Source organism: Drosophila eugracilis, unplaced genomic scaffold, assembly GCF_018153835.1.
Source record: "Drosophila eugracilis isolate 14026-0451.02 unplaced genomic scaffold, ASM1815383v1 contig_2154, whole genome shotgun sequence".
NCBI lineage: Eukaryota > Metazoa > Arthropoda > Insecta > Diptera > Drosophilidae > Drosophila > Drosophila eugracilis.
The window spans coordinates 4,846,417-4,860,819 of record NW_024573038.1 but is presented as its reverse complement, the minus strand read 5'-3'; the positions used below and the strand labels follow the sequence as shown (position 1 = coordinate 4,860,819).

At 35.7% G+C, this 14,403-nt stretch overlaps 1 protein-coding gene across 1 annotated transcript; it reads left to right on the top strand.

Annotated features, from left to right (window-relative positions):
- The first annotated feature begins 2,559 nt into the window (after positions 1–2,559).
- On the top strand, positions 2,560–8,855 carry LOC108114636 (myrosinase 1). Its single transcript, XM_017225703.1, has 4 exons — positions 2,560–2,780; positions 3,550–3,751; positions 6,669–7,562; positions 8,183–8,855. The coding sequence occupies exons 1-4, from the start codon at positions 2,740–2,742 to the stop codon at positions 8,678–8,680; spliced, it is 1,635 nt and encodes a 544-aa protein (XP_017081192.1). The 5' UTR covers positions 2,560–2,739; the 3' UTR covers positions 8,681–8,855.
- Positions 8,856–14,403: the final 5,548 nt, after the last annotated feature.

Here is a 14,403-nt window from a genome sequence, read left to right as displayed (position 1 = left end):
ACTTTTAAATAGCTCCATTAATCACACAGCATTCGTTTCAATTTGATTTGATTCAGTTCAGTGGCAGTTGAACACCTGTGACAGAGGGCGACACGCCCACATCGTGTGTCAGAACTTATATATAGTTTAACTTGGCACACTGTTGTCGGAGCTTGAACCCTCCCGGTTAGGAATATGATCTGAAGGATATCAGTTAATAAAAAAAAAATGTGAGATTACCATATTCAACACATATTATAATCTTGTTGATCAGTAACCGTATTAACATATATCATGGAATAGAAAAGAAAACCTTACTAAGAATATAAGCTTTTTTATTGTTTCATTGATTGCTTAAGTTTGTTTAAATACTATTTTTTCTTATAGACTTTTGCTAAAGGCGCTCATAAATTTTAATCTACTTTTAATGGGAAGTATACCTCTGGGAAATGTAGCTTATATTGTTAAAAGTAAAAAATATTATTAAGAAACGGGAAATTTATCTAATTGGGAATATTCATTGACTAAAACGTATTTGGAACGTTCCGAGACATTGTACTAATGTGCTGTCGTAATACTAATGAGCTATTTTTATAAGTTGTCGGGATTTTACATTTGTTAACTTGGTCGAAAAATAGTTATTCTTATTTAGAACCTTATAGTACCTTAGAATTTGTATATTCAGCTATTTATTCAGATAGCCATAATTAAGATTTTGTTTTCTATTGTAAATACTCATTATTATTATTTCGTAATACAATAAAAAGTCTTTGCCAGATAAGAAAAACGGAAATGAGTATATGTTTAAGTTCCTTGACTGACTTTCAAAACTTTCAGCTGAAATCAGTACCAGGTTCTTCCATTTAGCACATGAGTCGGATTAAAATTTAAAAACTGGATATGAGGTTCAGCGAGTTTGCGGATACGAAAGCTGTCCACATTATAATGGCTATTGTAAGGCAAAAGAGTCATTGTTTCGTTCTTTTGGGCGAATCCAATGCAAAAACGGGTTTCTTTGGATATATTCGGTTCCGTTCCGTTTTTAGTTTTGAACTCCCCTGACTAAGTCTGACATTGTATCTGTAACTGACAGCAATACCAAAATTCGATCTTATCTCGTTGTTCCATTAGCTTTTATCAACTTCGATCTAATTGAATTTCTCCCACACCTTATTTTGTACTCTCTCTAAGAACGCATCTCTCTTCTTTTTATCATTCTTCCGGAGAAAAGTCGTGGTTGTTTTGACTTGCACTTGTTTAAACATTGTTTTCGTTTTTCAGTTTCTATAAACTAATTGAAAACTTTGTAGACAGAAATAGGGGGAAATACTTATTTGTTACGATCTACGTAATATAAAGTTGTGTTTTAGTACTAAATAGAATATTTGATGATTTAAACGTGTATCTTGTGGGTAATACCCATTTTACGATTTTTATTACACTTTTTACAATTACTAATTACTTTTATATATCCTTCTTTGGGAAATTAATCTTGAATGTATTACAAATTTCAAAAAATGTGTTTTGCTGTTCAAAACTTTTATTGTTACGAATTGTTCATAACTTTTGACTCCAAAGTTAAACTAAACCATATTGATATTTAATTTTAGTTTGTTTCGTCATTACGTAGACTTCAAGACGCAACATCAATACAAGGACGTCAAGACAAAATCAAAATTTTAAATACAAACTTTTCAGTAGGAATTGCGCTTTGAAATGAATAACTTCCATAAGTCATAAATTACTTTTTTAAACTACGGTGAAACATGTTGTTAATCTTAGAAAACAAATATAAAATACCAAAATGTAATAACACATAACTTATTTGTCATATTTACATATTACAAAGATTCGGAACAATATAGATATGATTTCTATGATTTATTTTTTGAAATGGTATAACTTCAATATCTATTTGTAAATATTAAATTAAGATTATGAAAAAAGATATTATAGAGAATGGCGGTATGAGGTGTCTTCGGGACCCTTTAAATATATTCTGGTATTAAAGGCTTTAACTGATGTGTGTTGACTTAATGCGAGAAACGTGTTTTTTTATACTAAAAAGAGAAAAGAAAATGCAAAATTCTAGAAATAGTAATAAAACCCAAAACTATTCCAAAATCGTGCCCTTTGTGGGAATTTTATGGCTCACTAGACTTGATTATTATCGTAAAATTTATGCTAAGTCGACTGCTGCTGATTGTGATAAATTTAAATAATATTTGTAGGCAAGATAATAACGCTACATTTCCCTTAAATTCTATTGGGATATCTCTAAAAGGTTTCAGATCTTTTCATTTGATTGGGATTTCGCTTACGTTTGCCGGGTAAAAACATCCATTCCGGTCTTTCGGAACGACGTAACCGATAAGTGTAAAATCTCGAAAGCAAACAAAACAAAACCGAGATAAAAACAAAAGAGATAATGGTAATAACATCGACACCTGTCGGCGATCTCCGATGGAAGAGTGCGAAAAAGAGAGGGACCGATAACTTGTCTATGACTCGCGGCCCGACGCCGACCGCTTTATAATGGTAGGACATTAAAGCGACGGAGTTCATTTGCAAGCGTTTCGCGATCCGATTAACACGCTCGCGAATCGTTCACGCTGCTCAGTAAAACTCGTCCAAAACTCGCGAAAAGTTCTAAATATCAACGAAAAAGTTTAAGGCACAAAAATCTTGGTTTTTGGTGCTGAAAGTTTTCGTTTCGCTAAAATTAGTTTCGCGTTTAAGGATATCAAATAAAAAAGCCAAATGTTTAAATTTATGTTGCCCATAATTGTGTTGATTGCCTCGTAAGTGTTAGTTTAGAAATTAATATTATAAATAAAATTATAAGTTAAAATGAACAGTGATAAATTTAAATATAAAGTCGGTCCTAGTTGTTATAAAATATACATTAAATGAAACTATTTTACTCGGATAATCTTGGTATTCCTTAAGGAAGGACCTCAATTAAATAAATTAAATTTAAAATAATAGATATTTGATAGTGAAGTTTTTAAAACGTATTTGTTAAAAAAAATTAACATTTTACAAAATTTTTAAATAATATGTAATTTAGCACTATTTTAGTAGCCAAAATTGTTAAAAGTTTTGCTTTATTTTTTATTAATAATGTCAATAAAAATTATAAATTTGAATCAACGAAAAAATAAGTTTTAAATCTAACTATATGCAACCATAAAAATTCTAAATATTTGTGTAAAATATGTCTCAATACCTGAAAAACTTGTCAGTAGAAATGCTCGAAAATGTTTTAGAAATCTCCTTGGCATGCCTCAGCTGCCAAAAAAGCAAATTTGGCTCAAAGAAAGCTCCAAATTTGCGTTAAATCTGGACTGACCTTGACCAGCTGATCGGCAATTGATATAAATGACTAGCCAAGATCGTAAAAATGTATACAAAATTTAAAAGTAAATAAAAAATGTCGTAACATTCGTCAAATTTGAATGTCACTTGATTTAGCAGTCAACTGGGTGAAAAGAAGAGATTAATGAAGGGGGGATTTTTGAAGAAGATTTAGCAACAATTTTCGATTAACACATTACCATATCTTTACAGATGTCTCGGCAGTCCGGTGAGCCAAACCCGTCGGTTCCCTAACGACTTTCTCTGGGGCGTTGGATCATCTTCATACCAGATAGAAGGTGGCTGGAACGCAGATGATAAGGGGGAATCGATCTGGGACTTTCTCACCCACACACATCCCGAGAAGATAGTCGATCAATCAAACGGCGATATCACGGCGGACAGCTATCATCAGGTAAGTGGAGAATCTACTCACGTCGCTATTGGTTAATAGTTAATGGTTAATGGGCAAATCGATAATGGTAGTATTCAGAATCGGTCGGCGGTCGACGATCGTCGGTCCGTTTGGCATCTCAATTTGATTGGAAGTTATGCAAAGAGTTCAAGATCTCCAGCTGACTGGCTGGCTGGCTGGCTGACTTGCTGAGGTAATCGACTGGAAAATATAATATGTGAGCAATTCGAAATTGATGCACTAAGATGGCTATTAGTTACACAGCTAATTACGTGATATTATCTGGAGCTTTTGACGTTGATCTTGGGTGATGGATTCAAAGAAGTGGTGAGAGTGGTTTTTAGAATAGAACTTCTCTGGTATAATGAAAGTAGGCAATAAAACACATCCTTTCTAAATTGTATATCCTTGTTTTGGTATTAATACTAAGTTAGTCCGCTTGGTGTTACTCTACCAACAAAACCCTAACTTATTCCAGTAGCTTCTTGTTTTTATTAACTTTTAATATTTACCCAAGACCAGTTTATGTTCCACTTGGTCACTATATTATTCAGAAGTCTTAATGCCAAGTTTATGCCTTAACTTACCCATTAAATTTCGAATAATTTATAGATCTCGACTTTAAAGATTTTTAGCTTCTGCAAACAGCTACTGATAAAATACATAGGTGCTAATCTAGAGTTTTGCCCCCAATTAATTCGAAGCCAAGATCGTTGGCCAATTATGTTTGAATAACATGACTTTAAGCAATAACCATAATTCAAATGCCCGTTTTCAATAGGCCATATAATATCATCTTCAAGTGTGGACAAGCGTTGCACATCGAACAATGTTGCATCCCATTACGGGTCGTAAAACAATTTGCATAGTTCTGACCACAAAAGCCATTAACGAAGAATCGCATAAATCATCAGCAGCAGGCCTTTGGCATGGGGACACCTGTTTTTAAATTCGTTTGATTAACTACTCTGTTCTGATAATCAACTTGTCTCCATCTGAGACTTTCAGCGGTTTGCATTTGCACTATTTGTCTGGTCCAGTTGATTAATGACTCTCGATCACTGCTGAATTAATGATCTTCTAACTATAAATCGACTTAAAGGGCAGATAAACTAGGGCGAGACTTGCTTATGGACCTGAAACGGAACTGTAGGAGCATTTTAATAGGAAGACAGTAGGCAGTTTATGGAAATTTTTTAGATATACAGTTAAAAAATGTCAAAGAGTTGTACAACCATCTGGTTCGACCCGATAAAAGAATCTTTACTGAATTTTATCAGTGCTTTTTATTTATTAGGCATTTGTCCCATTTTCCAAAGATACTGATATGAGTAGATAAGTTAAGAGAACACGCTTTTGGTTATGTTATGGGGAAGACATAAATGCTTTGCTCTGTTTGATGTAGTAAAAGGTAATGAACTTAAGTATGTGGACTGAAAGGTTATATATTTTTATTAATATCCATAAAATATAATTCATTTACAAAGAATGCAAAAAGAAAATAAAACTATGTTAGATGAAAGACCATTATCTTTACTAAAACTTTTTCCATCTAACTATTTATTTAGAGCTATATAATTATAAAATTAATCAAATAACTATAATTTCTAGAACTAACGATAACCTTATATTAACATAGCAAATCTCGATCTCCTTGCAAGATTCTCCCTAATAACTAATAACTATTCGAGAAGGAATTCGCATTGAAATAGTTGCTGTGATTTATCGATGCAAAATGCCGACTGTGTTGGAGTAAACATTAATTGTGTCATAATTTGCCTGCTAATGCCAATCAATAGGCTAACCGATTCTGTTACAGGTGCCAATTGTTGCATTTGCATCAGGTGTTTGTTTTTTTTGTTTGCAACATTTTTGTCAGCCTATTGTCGTTGTTGTTGTTGTCAGCGGCGGCAGGCGATTTGATAAATGGATTAAATAGTTGGACAGACAGCTTAAACGCCCCTTCCTTTCATATTCAATGCTCGGCGATCGCGATTCAAATTGTTTTTCAATTCAAAGTCACATAATTAGCAACACTGTGAGCCAAATCCAAAGCCAAAGTCACAGCTCCGGGCCAAGTAGTAGCTGTGACAATGACCATTGGGCGTGGAATGTGTCGCCAATGTCCGAGCAACAAACCAACTGGTTTTCCTTTCCCAATTTGGGGTTTTTTCGGATATTTGGCCCGGCATTCTTGGCATCGTTTCAAAGGAAACCAAATCAAACGAGTCAAGAATGCTGCAGTCTAGTTTCCCGACATTTAAACTAACCATTTGCCATTTTATTTATTTGTCTACATTTCAATTTAAATGGCAATTGGACATTAATGTGATTGCTTTGATTTGTCTATATCAATTATTAAATTGGGTTGCTAAGTTTCGTTTAGATTTTATGTTCTAACTGAACAGGCGGATTATATATGACTAGATTCTTACTGGTTTTTGAATATTTTGACTGCCTGTCTTGGCATTTAATGGTTAAGTGAATTGATACGATCGTTAAATGGAAAATGTTATGAATTCAAAACGGTGAAATCACTTGAATGGGCGTCAGTCAGTACGTCAGACTAAGCTTTAATAACACTTAAAGCTGCAGGGGATTTTTTACACTTCATTAGATTGACAGATAAAAGAACAACTCAATTTGTAAATGTAAAATGGTAATTACAAAAAATAAGCTATTAAAGTGAAAAGAAACCGTATACAGATATACATATGTGTTCAGGCTTATTAACTGAGTCATAAAGCAAGCACTTCTGCAATACTATACTTCTAATTTTTAATACTCCTTCCCAGTCACGACTTCATTATTCCTTTAATTTTTAGCGTGTATCAACTAAGGTTACTATTATTTTTTATACCTAATACTAACATAAAACTTATTAACTTATTTTATAAAAAATCTTAATCCCTTTCAGTGGAAACGAGATGTGCAAATGGTCAAGGAACTGCACGCTGGAACCTACCGCTTCTCCTTGTCTTGGCCCCGAATTATGCCCGGTGGCTATATGAATCACGTCAGCACGGCTGGCATTAAATACTACTCGAACTTGATTGACGAGCTGCTCCGGTACAATATCACTCCGATGGTGACGATTTATCACTGGGAATTGCCGCAAAAGCTGCAAGAGCTAGGCGGTTGGACCAATCCGGAAATCATACCGCTGTTCAAGGATTATGCTAGGTTGGTGTTGGAAATGTATGGTGATCGGGTGAAGATCTGGACCACCATCAATGAGCCGTGGCATGTGTGTGAGCATGGTTATGGAGTGGATTATATGGCTCCGTCTTACAATTATCCCGGCATTCCCGCCTATCTGTGTGGTCACAATTTGCTGAAGGCCCATGCCGAGGTGGTTCACATGTACCGGGAACTCTTCCAGCAGCGACAAGGTGGACGCATTGGCATAACTTTGGATACTTCCTGGCCAGAGCCCAGGGATCCCAATTCCGCTGAGGATCGCGAGGCCTCCGAGCGTGCCATGCAGTTCTATGTGGGCTGGTTTGGTCATCCTATCTTCTCCAAGCACGGCAATTACCCTAAGGTGATGATCGAGCGAATTAGGAATCTGAGTAAGGAGCAAGGATTCGGAGTTCGATCTAGACTGCCTGAGTTTACCACTGAGGAGATTCATCGCATCCGTGGCACCTCTGATTTCTTTGGCATCAATTCGTACACCAGCAACCTGGTCACCTCCAATGGACATAATAACACCGGCAAGTTCCCAGTTCCTTCATTCAATCATGATATGGGAGTGGTGGAGAGCCAGGAGGGCGTCGACTGGCCCGGTTCAGGATCTGTTTGGCTTAAGGTGAGTGTGTAGGGTGTTAAGGAAAGAAAGGGGTGTAGTCAAGGTGTCTTAGGATTCTTGATAATGAGTTTTAAAGCGAAACATGGAAAATGTTTAAGGAAAAGTTAAGATATGATCTGGTGAACCTTCTAAACCGTCAAAGATAGAGATAAATCTCTTATTTCTTAGTTTAATATTATCATTCTGCATGAATTTGTTGAAAATTTGCTGTGGCTTTAAAGAGTTTCCTAGAACACAGAATAATTAAATTAAGAGGTCAGGAAAATTATCCACCTTGTGTTGCCCACAACTTTACACAAAAAGCATATTTCCTCCATCTCCTTGGCTCCAATTATCTTTCGCTTAGTCGGCTAAATTGATTGTGGCTCACCCTCCTAGGACGAGAGATGGGAAATCCCTCACGTCCAGGACGAGGTGGTGTAATTAACTTGGCCGGAGTACTCAGGGTAACTTGAGGGTTGACTTATCCCCCACTTAAGGTTTGAATTATGGTTTGCCGAGTAAACTAGTTACGAAGGAATCAAAAGAGGGTGACTTTCGCCCAGGTGGCGTACAGGTGAATGAACTCTATTAACAGGGGGTTGTACCCCAAACTCTTTTCTCCTTCTCGGTTTTTGCAGGTCTATCCCAAGGGAATGTACAATCTGTTGATGTGGATACACCGGGAGTACAATGCACCCGAGATTATTGTGACGGAGAACGGAGTCAGTGATCGTGGTGGTCTCGAGGATTATGCTCGTGTGGATTACTATAATTTGTATCTGTCAGCAGTACTGGATGCCATAGAGGATGGTGTAAATGTTAGTGGCTACATCGCCTGGAGTCTGATGGATAGTTATGAGTGGAAGGCTGGCTTCTCGGAGAAATTCGGGCTCTATCATGTGGACTTCAATTCGCCGGAAAGAACGAGAACTCCCAAGATTTCGGCACGAGTTTTTGCCAATTTGTGTAAGACTAACACCATCGATTGGAGCTACAGACCGAAGCTAGATGAGGAACAGCAACTGGTGGCCATGGCTCAGTTGCCAGCTGAGGATCAGATGGCCAGGACAAGTGGTGCTAGTGGAGCTGTTAGTTGGAGCCTGATGGGTCTTCTTCTCTTGGCTCTCTTGAGATAAATGATTAGTTGAGAGGAAGAGCCTTGCCATACTGAACTTGTCGATGACAAGTATTGATTGCTACTCGTAGCCCTAAGTTTGTCTAACCTTTAAAGTAATGTATTACGTATAGATGTTTTAATTTGTACTTAGGCTTAAAGACTCGAAACTGAATAAAACTTTTTTGTGATATTAAGAACAAGTTTCTAGAATGACTGGGAAATGACAAACGGGTTTGTGTGTTTAAAAACAAATTAAATTGAAGTTATTAAAAACAATCTAAATTTTAGTTGAGAAAAAGCTAAAAATAACTTAATTAGTTGATAATTAAAGTAGTATTTGGGAATATAATAGTTCTTTGAACTCAGCAATTATCTTTATTCCTTTCCTGCTTCAACTCTGAACCAATGACAAACAAATCCCCCTTTGTATTAATCGATTAATATTTTAAACAAACACTTTTAAAGAATTAATAACCTTGAAACTTTTACTTTTGCGACAGATTAATATCAGACATTGAGGGGTTTTACTACAACAAAAGAATTGCCAAGGAACACAAATCGGAAGTTAAAGATATCAATCTATATTTTTACCATTCAACAGTTAACCCAAAACCTCGTAAACAAATGAAAGAAAATAAGCCAAATAAGCCATACATTTTGACCATATTTATATAGATCAGTCATATAAGTGCGTTCGAGTTGATCTAGAAACCTTGAGAGGTTCTCTATAGGAAGCCGAGAACTCCCATTCACCGCAAAGTTCATTCAGATGTTAATGCAGCCCTCTTTTAGGTTTCCCTCTAGTCTAGACCATCTAGTTCGATCCAAAGTGACATTTACATGAAGTAAATGCCTTGAGCTGTCTCCTAGCATTTCCGCAAGTAAATCAAACAGAAAACTAACACAAAAGATCCAATGATCTGTGATCTTTTGCGGCACAATAAGCCCTCATGTACGGTTGTTGTTATATCATCGCGATGAGGTCGACCTGAGGTCTAATTGTAGGGGGGAGTTTGTCTGTCTGTCTGGACATTGGTCCAGCATGAATTGGAATATTAATATCCCTGTGCTAATGACTCTGATTAAATCATTCGCTTATGCATATGAAGGCATATTCTTGGCATGATCACAACATCCGCTTGGCCTTAGTTCCAGTCAAGAAACTTTCGAAACGGAATCGAAAGCGATACGGGATCTCATGTACTTTGTTGCATAGATATATATAGTATATATACAGATTCGCGTGTTTGTTCTCCCTCCAGAAAACCAGTTACCTTTCATTTTGGTAATGCTGTTTTTATTTACACTTATTTTATTATGCATTAGCTGGATTTATTGTTTCAGTTTGCTCAAGTCACACGAAAACTGTTGAATAAATTAAGCAATTTTCGCTTTTGTAGGAAACATTTAAATGCCAATGTCAGGAGGTGAAAGGCGGAGCAGGGGACAGGAGGCTCACTTCTAGAGGGAGGGGCTCGTCTAGAGTCTGGTCTCGACCTACCTGGCGTGCTCCCAGTTTGATGTTGCACCTGTTTGAGTCACGAGCCGACGACGACTCCGGGCATATTCATAATTCATCAACACAGCGTCTGGAGCTGGCAACAAAAGCTTGAATCTTGAATAGAACTAAGGGCTCGAATATTCAAGCTACATACTTACATACAAAAGAATAGACAAGAGGTTTGAAAAGCAATATGAATTATTCAGTTGGAGCATGCTTAATATGCTCTGATTCGGACAAAGTTATGAAACCCCATAGAAAAAATCAAAAGTTCTTATTAGTTATTAGTAGAAGGGCATGCAGGAAACTAAAAGTTTAGCACTAAATCGAAAAATTATAAATTAGTTCTCAAACTACATTGTAAAATTGTATATTTGACCTTTGGAATATTTGTAAATAATATAAATAATTTTAAGTTTCGCTATTTAAAAAAGAAGTGTAAAATATTCTAGCTGAAATTAACAGAAGATGACTTTAAATTTTTTGTATGCTGACTTTTGATAAGCATTAATCATTCTAGAATTGTCCAGTTAATTATACTTGTTTAAATAATGAAGTAGAAAATAAATTTATTTTGTTTTAATTTTTGGAAAATATAAATTAAAAGTATTAAATCAATGTAAATTAGTCAATAAATTTTCTCTTGCTTGTTTAACCAATTTCATTGAAGAATGATCACCAGAACCAACTATTCTATTTCATAAAAATTTGAACTTTAGCCGGAACTGAATAGAAACCACTTTTAGAGTTTATATCATTCCCAGCAAATTACGACAAGCTGCCAAAAGTTGTTTTATGAGTTATTTATGATTAATGGGACCTAATGGGCAGTCGAAACCTAGAGAAAATCAATCAATAGAACGAAAAAAAGATCCGTTTCAATTTTTGAGATCTCCCTTTACCTTCCATTTTATAGAAACCCCAAAAAACACAATCATCATACGACCATGTTGTAAAAACCAACTTGGCAAACAGCAAAAAAGCAAAAAACAAAGTAAAAAGCCAAACAAACAAAGTGGGAAAACATTCTGGAGTTGGATGTTCTCAACAGTTTTTCAACTTTTTCCGTTGTGTTTGCTCTGATGAAATTTTACAAGGCATTGCATCAGTCAAAGTTAGTTCAGTTGCACGAACTTCGCGAAATTGAAACATGTGATTTATGCACGTGGTTTTATTCTCTTGAAAAGGTCAGAGCGTGAGTAATATAAATAAATCCAGAATAAATAAAGATCACGACCTCCACGAAGATTAATTGCAGATAGCGTTTAAATATTTAATACAGATATTACGCATTTTCGTTAATTTATTCCTTGCTGAGACGTGGAATAGATTTTTAGAGAGATTACATTTATAAGTTTTAATTTACAACTAATTTGCCTTACTTAAGTTAGTGGTGTGAATCTTTGTTCAAAAGAAACGGTATAACCGATTCATTATTGGTTAAGCGGTTGGCGCGGTTTGTGTATTGGGTAAAATAAGTTGGTTTTTCGTGGCATACTTTTGGGGTTTGTAATTTAAAGTTTACAAATAAATTACAAATAATGTTATTATCTTAAAGATTAAAGAATTTATTAAAAATGTATAAATAGTTCAATTTTTAACAAAATCATTGAAGTGCATGAAAAAACAAATACCTTATTAATAAAATATCAAAAAAAATTTTCTGATTTTGTCCTTAGGTTTTATAGTTCTGAAAATCAGCAGCGTAAGACAACATAAATATATACACTAACACTTACAAGTTTAATTTGTATACCCATGAACATTCTATTTAATTTCACAAAAAAGTTAATTCGCTGGAAAATATCCTTTGAAAAATGGAATGTCATAGCTTATCCAACTTAAGGATTAATAAATTTGCGGTTAAATTTTCCTTGTCACGTTGCTTTTCCTGAATGGAACGTGTTCTGAATGTGGAACGGCAAAAGACTGACCCTCGTCCCCTTATCAACATTCTGGATCAACCCGCTGCGCCATTTATCAAACATTTCATAGACCTCAATGCACTTATTGAAAATTAATACGGCTTAAGACCCACCATAGTGCAAAAATCAGCACACATGCTCTCCCCTAACGTCACCACCCACCCTCTGCCTTATGCCCTCCCATTAATCCCGCGAACAAGGCATTAATAGGGAACACTGGAGCTAGACAAACATCTGTCCAGGATGCGGATAGAGTCCTGGCCAAAGGATTAAATAACAATAAGTGATTAAGGAAATTAAAACTATGAGAGCAATAGGAATCGAGTTAGGTTCATCAAACTCAATTTGAAGAAAACTTAATGGAGAAAAATTAGTTTCCAATAGCAACAAAGGCCAATGAAGTTAATAATGTGTACACAGATTTTTGTGGCCCCGTGGTTAATTTGATTAAGATTCTTACACCGAAACTGAAATGCTGCGGGTGGTCTCTTAGGTATTGAACATATCATAGTATTTTTAAATAAATATATAGTTGAAATGATTTTAAATATATTTATTTAAAGATTTCAAAGATTTATCAAAAAACATTAATTTATATTATTTTCTAAAAACCACAATATTCCTTGATTGACTTTATGTAACCCCCATATCTTCTGGTGTAACAATGCAATTACATCAACGCGGCAATTGAGTTTTAACCCTTTGAAATCAATATTCAATTACATCATATACCAATATAAATTTTCATAAACTGCAGCACTGATTGAATCATTCTTTCCAAATATGTAGCCCTCATAAGTTGGCTGGCGTACTTCACTGACTCCCCCCTCTTCTTGTATAATGTCACTTCTAATTCTCCCTCATCTCAACTGGATTAAGTTTGGTGATAAAGTATCATAAAATCATTGAGTTTTGTGCTTTTTGTTGGTGTCGTAAAATGGCATCCGAGTCCGGTCAACACACACCCCCTTGTACTTGCTGACTTTTAGTAATTTTCTGGGCAACAAAAGAACGAAATGAGCGCCCTCATACCATCATAGAGATACTGTTCGGTATGGAAATGGTCTTCTAAGCCCCCCATTTGAGATATCATAGTTCTGGCCTTTTAATTGGTTTTTCCATAAATCTTTTCTTCAACTTTGACACTGGCATGGGAAAAATGGTACCTAACTGGAAATAGTTCTTTGGGTGTGAGTTTCAGGTCCTTGTTCCTTTAATTACGGGTGAGAAATCGGAAATAAAGAAATGATAAACAGGAAAGAAAGGTTTCTTCTCTCGTCAGCTGTTTTCTAGTCCCATAAATTACTTCGAAAAAATCGTCAAAGGAAAAGGTGCAACGGTTTAAAGGGAGGGTTGTGATTCCCCGTAGAACGTGCCAAGATCAAAAAGCAGCTGATCCTTCCCTCTGCCTATAAATCTCTCTCATCGTCTTTTTCAAACCCAAGTTCAATGCACTTTCCTTTCCCTCGTTTTTGCTATAATGACAAACCAATTACCAGCTAAAAGACCTGGACTTGGACGTGGACTTGGTTCACGACATGCACGTTTTCCAGAGGAGTCCAGGCGACGGTTTGATTGCGTAACAAATTGGACAAACGACGCACGTCACCCCTTTTTAGGATGGAAAACAGTAAGAGCCATATTCGAGACAGTGACAAATGTTCGTATCCGAAGTGATGAGGATATGCTTAACCCGTTTATGCGTTGATAGATTGGAAGGACTTAAAATACAATATCAGTAAAATTAATATAATAAAACTAATTAAATAAGAGCATTTGGCAGCTTTGTATTATTAGTCTTAATAGAAATTTAAAATATATTAAATATATATTAAAAATCTAACATATGATTTTACCTTAAATAATGAAACATTTTGTAATTTTTATTACCATATATAATCTTAATTCATTATTTTTAGTACTTAAAATCTAATCACCTTCATAGACAACGCATAAACCTTCTGTTTAGTCGTGTGCGCTACTGTACCTAGTTTGGGTTTTAAACTCTCCATTTCGGGAATCCACCACCAAAAGCAGCAGTGAATCTGTGTGTGAGATGACAACCCTGTTGGAATCGTGGCGCCTGCGCAGCTGCCACCACCATCCCGATCTAGGGAACACCATTTATGTAGGCCATAGTGATGCCTCTCTCCCTCCTTGCCACTCTCTGCATTTGAAAACCTCTCTTTCCAAATATGTCGCCGCTTTGTCTGAAATTTCACGCAAAAAGATATTGCGTGTGTGCTGGCAACTGCTTATTGATCGATCGCCTCGATATCGAATTTTTATTGTTGTTTGTCATTGCAAATGCGCCAC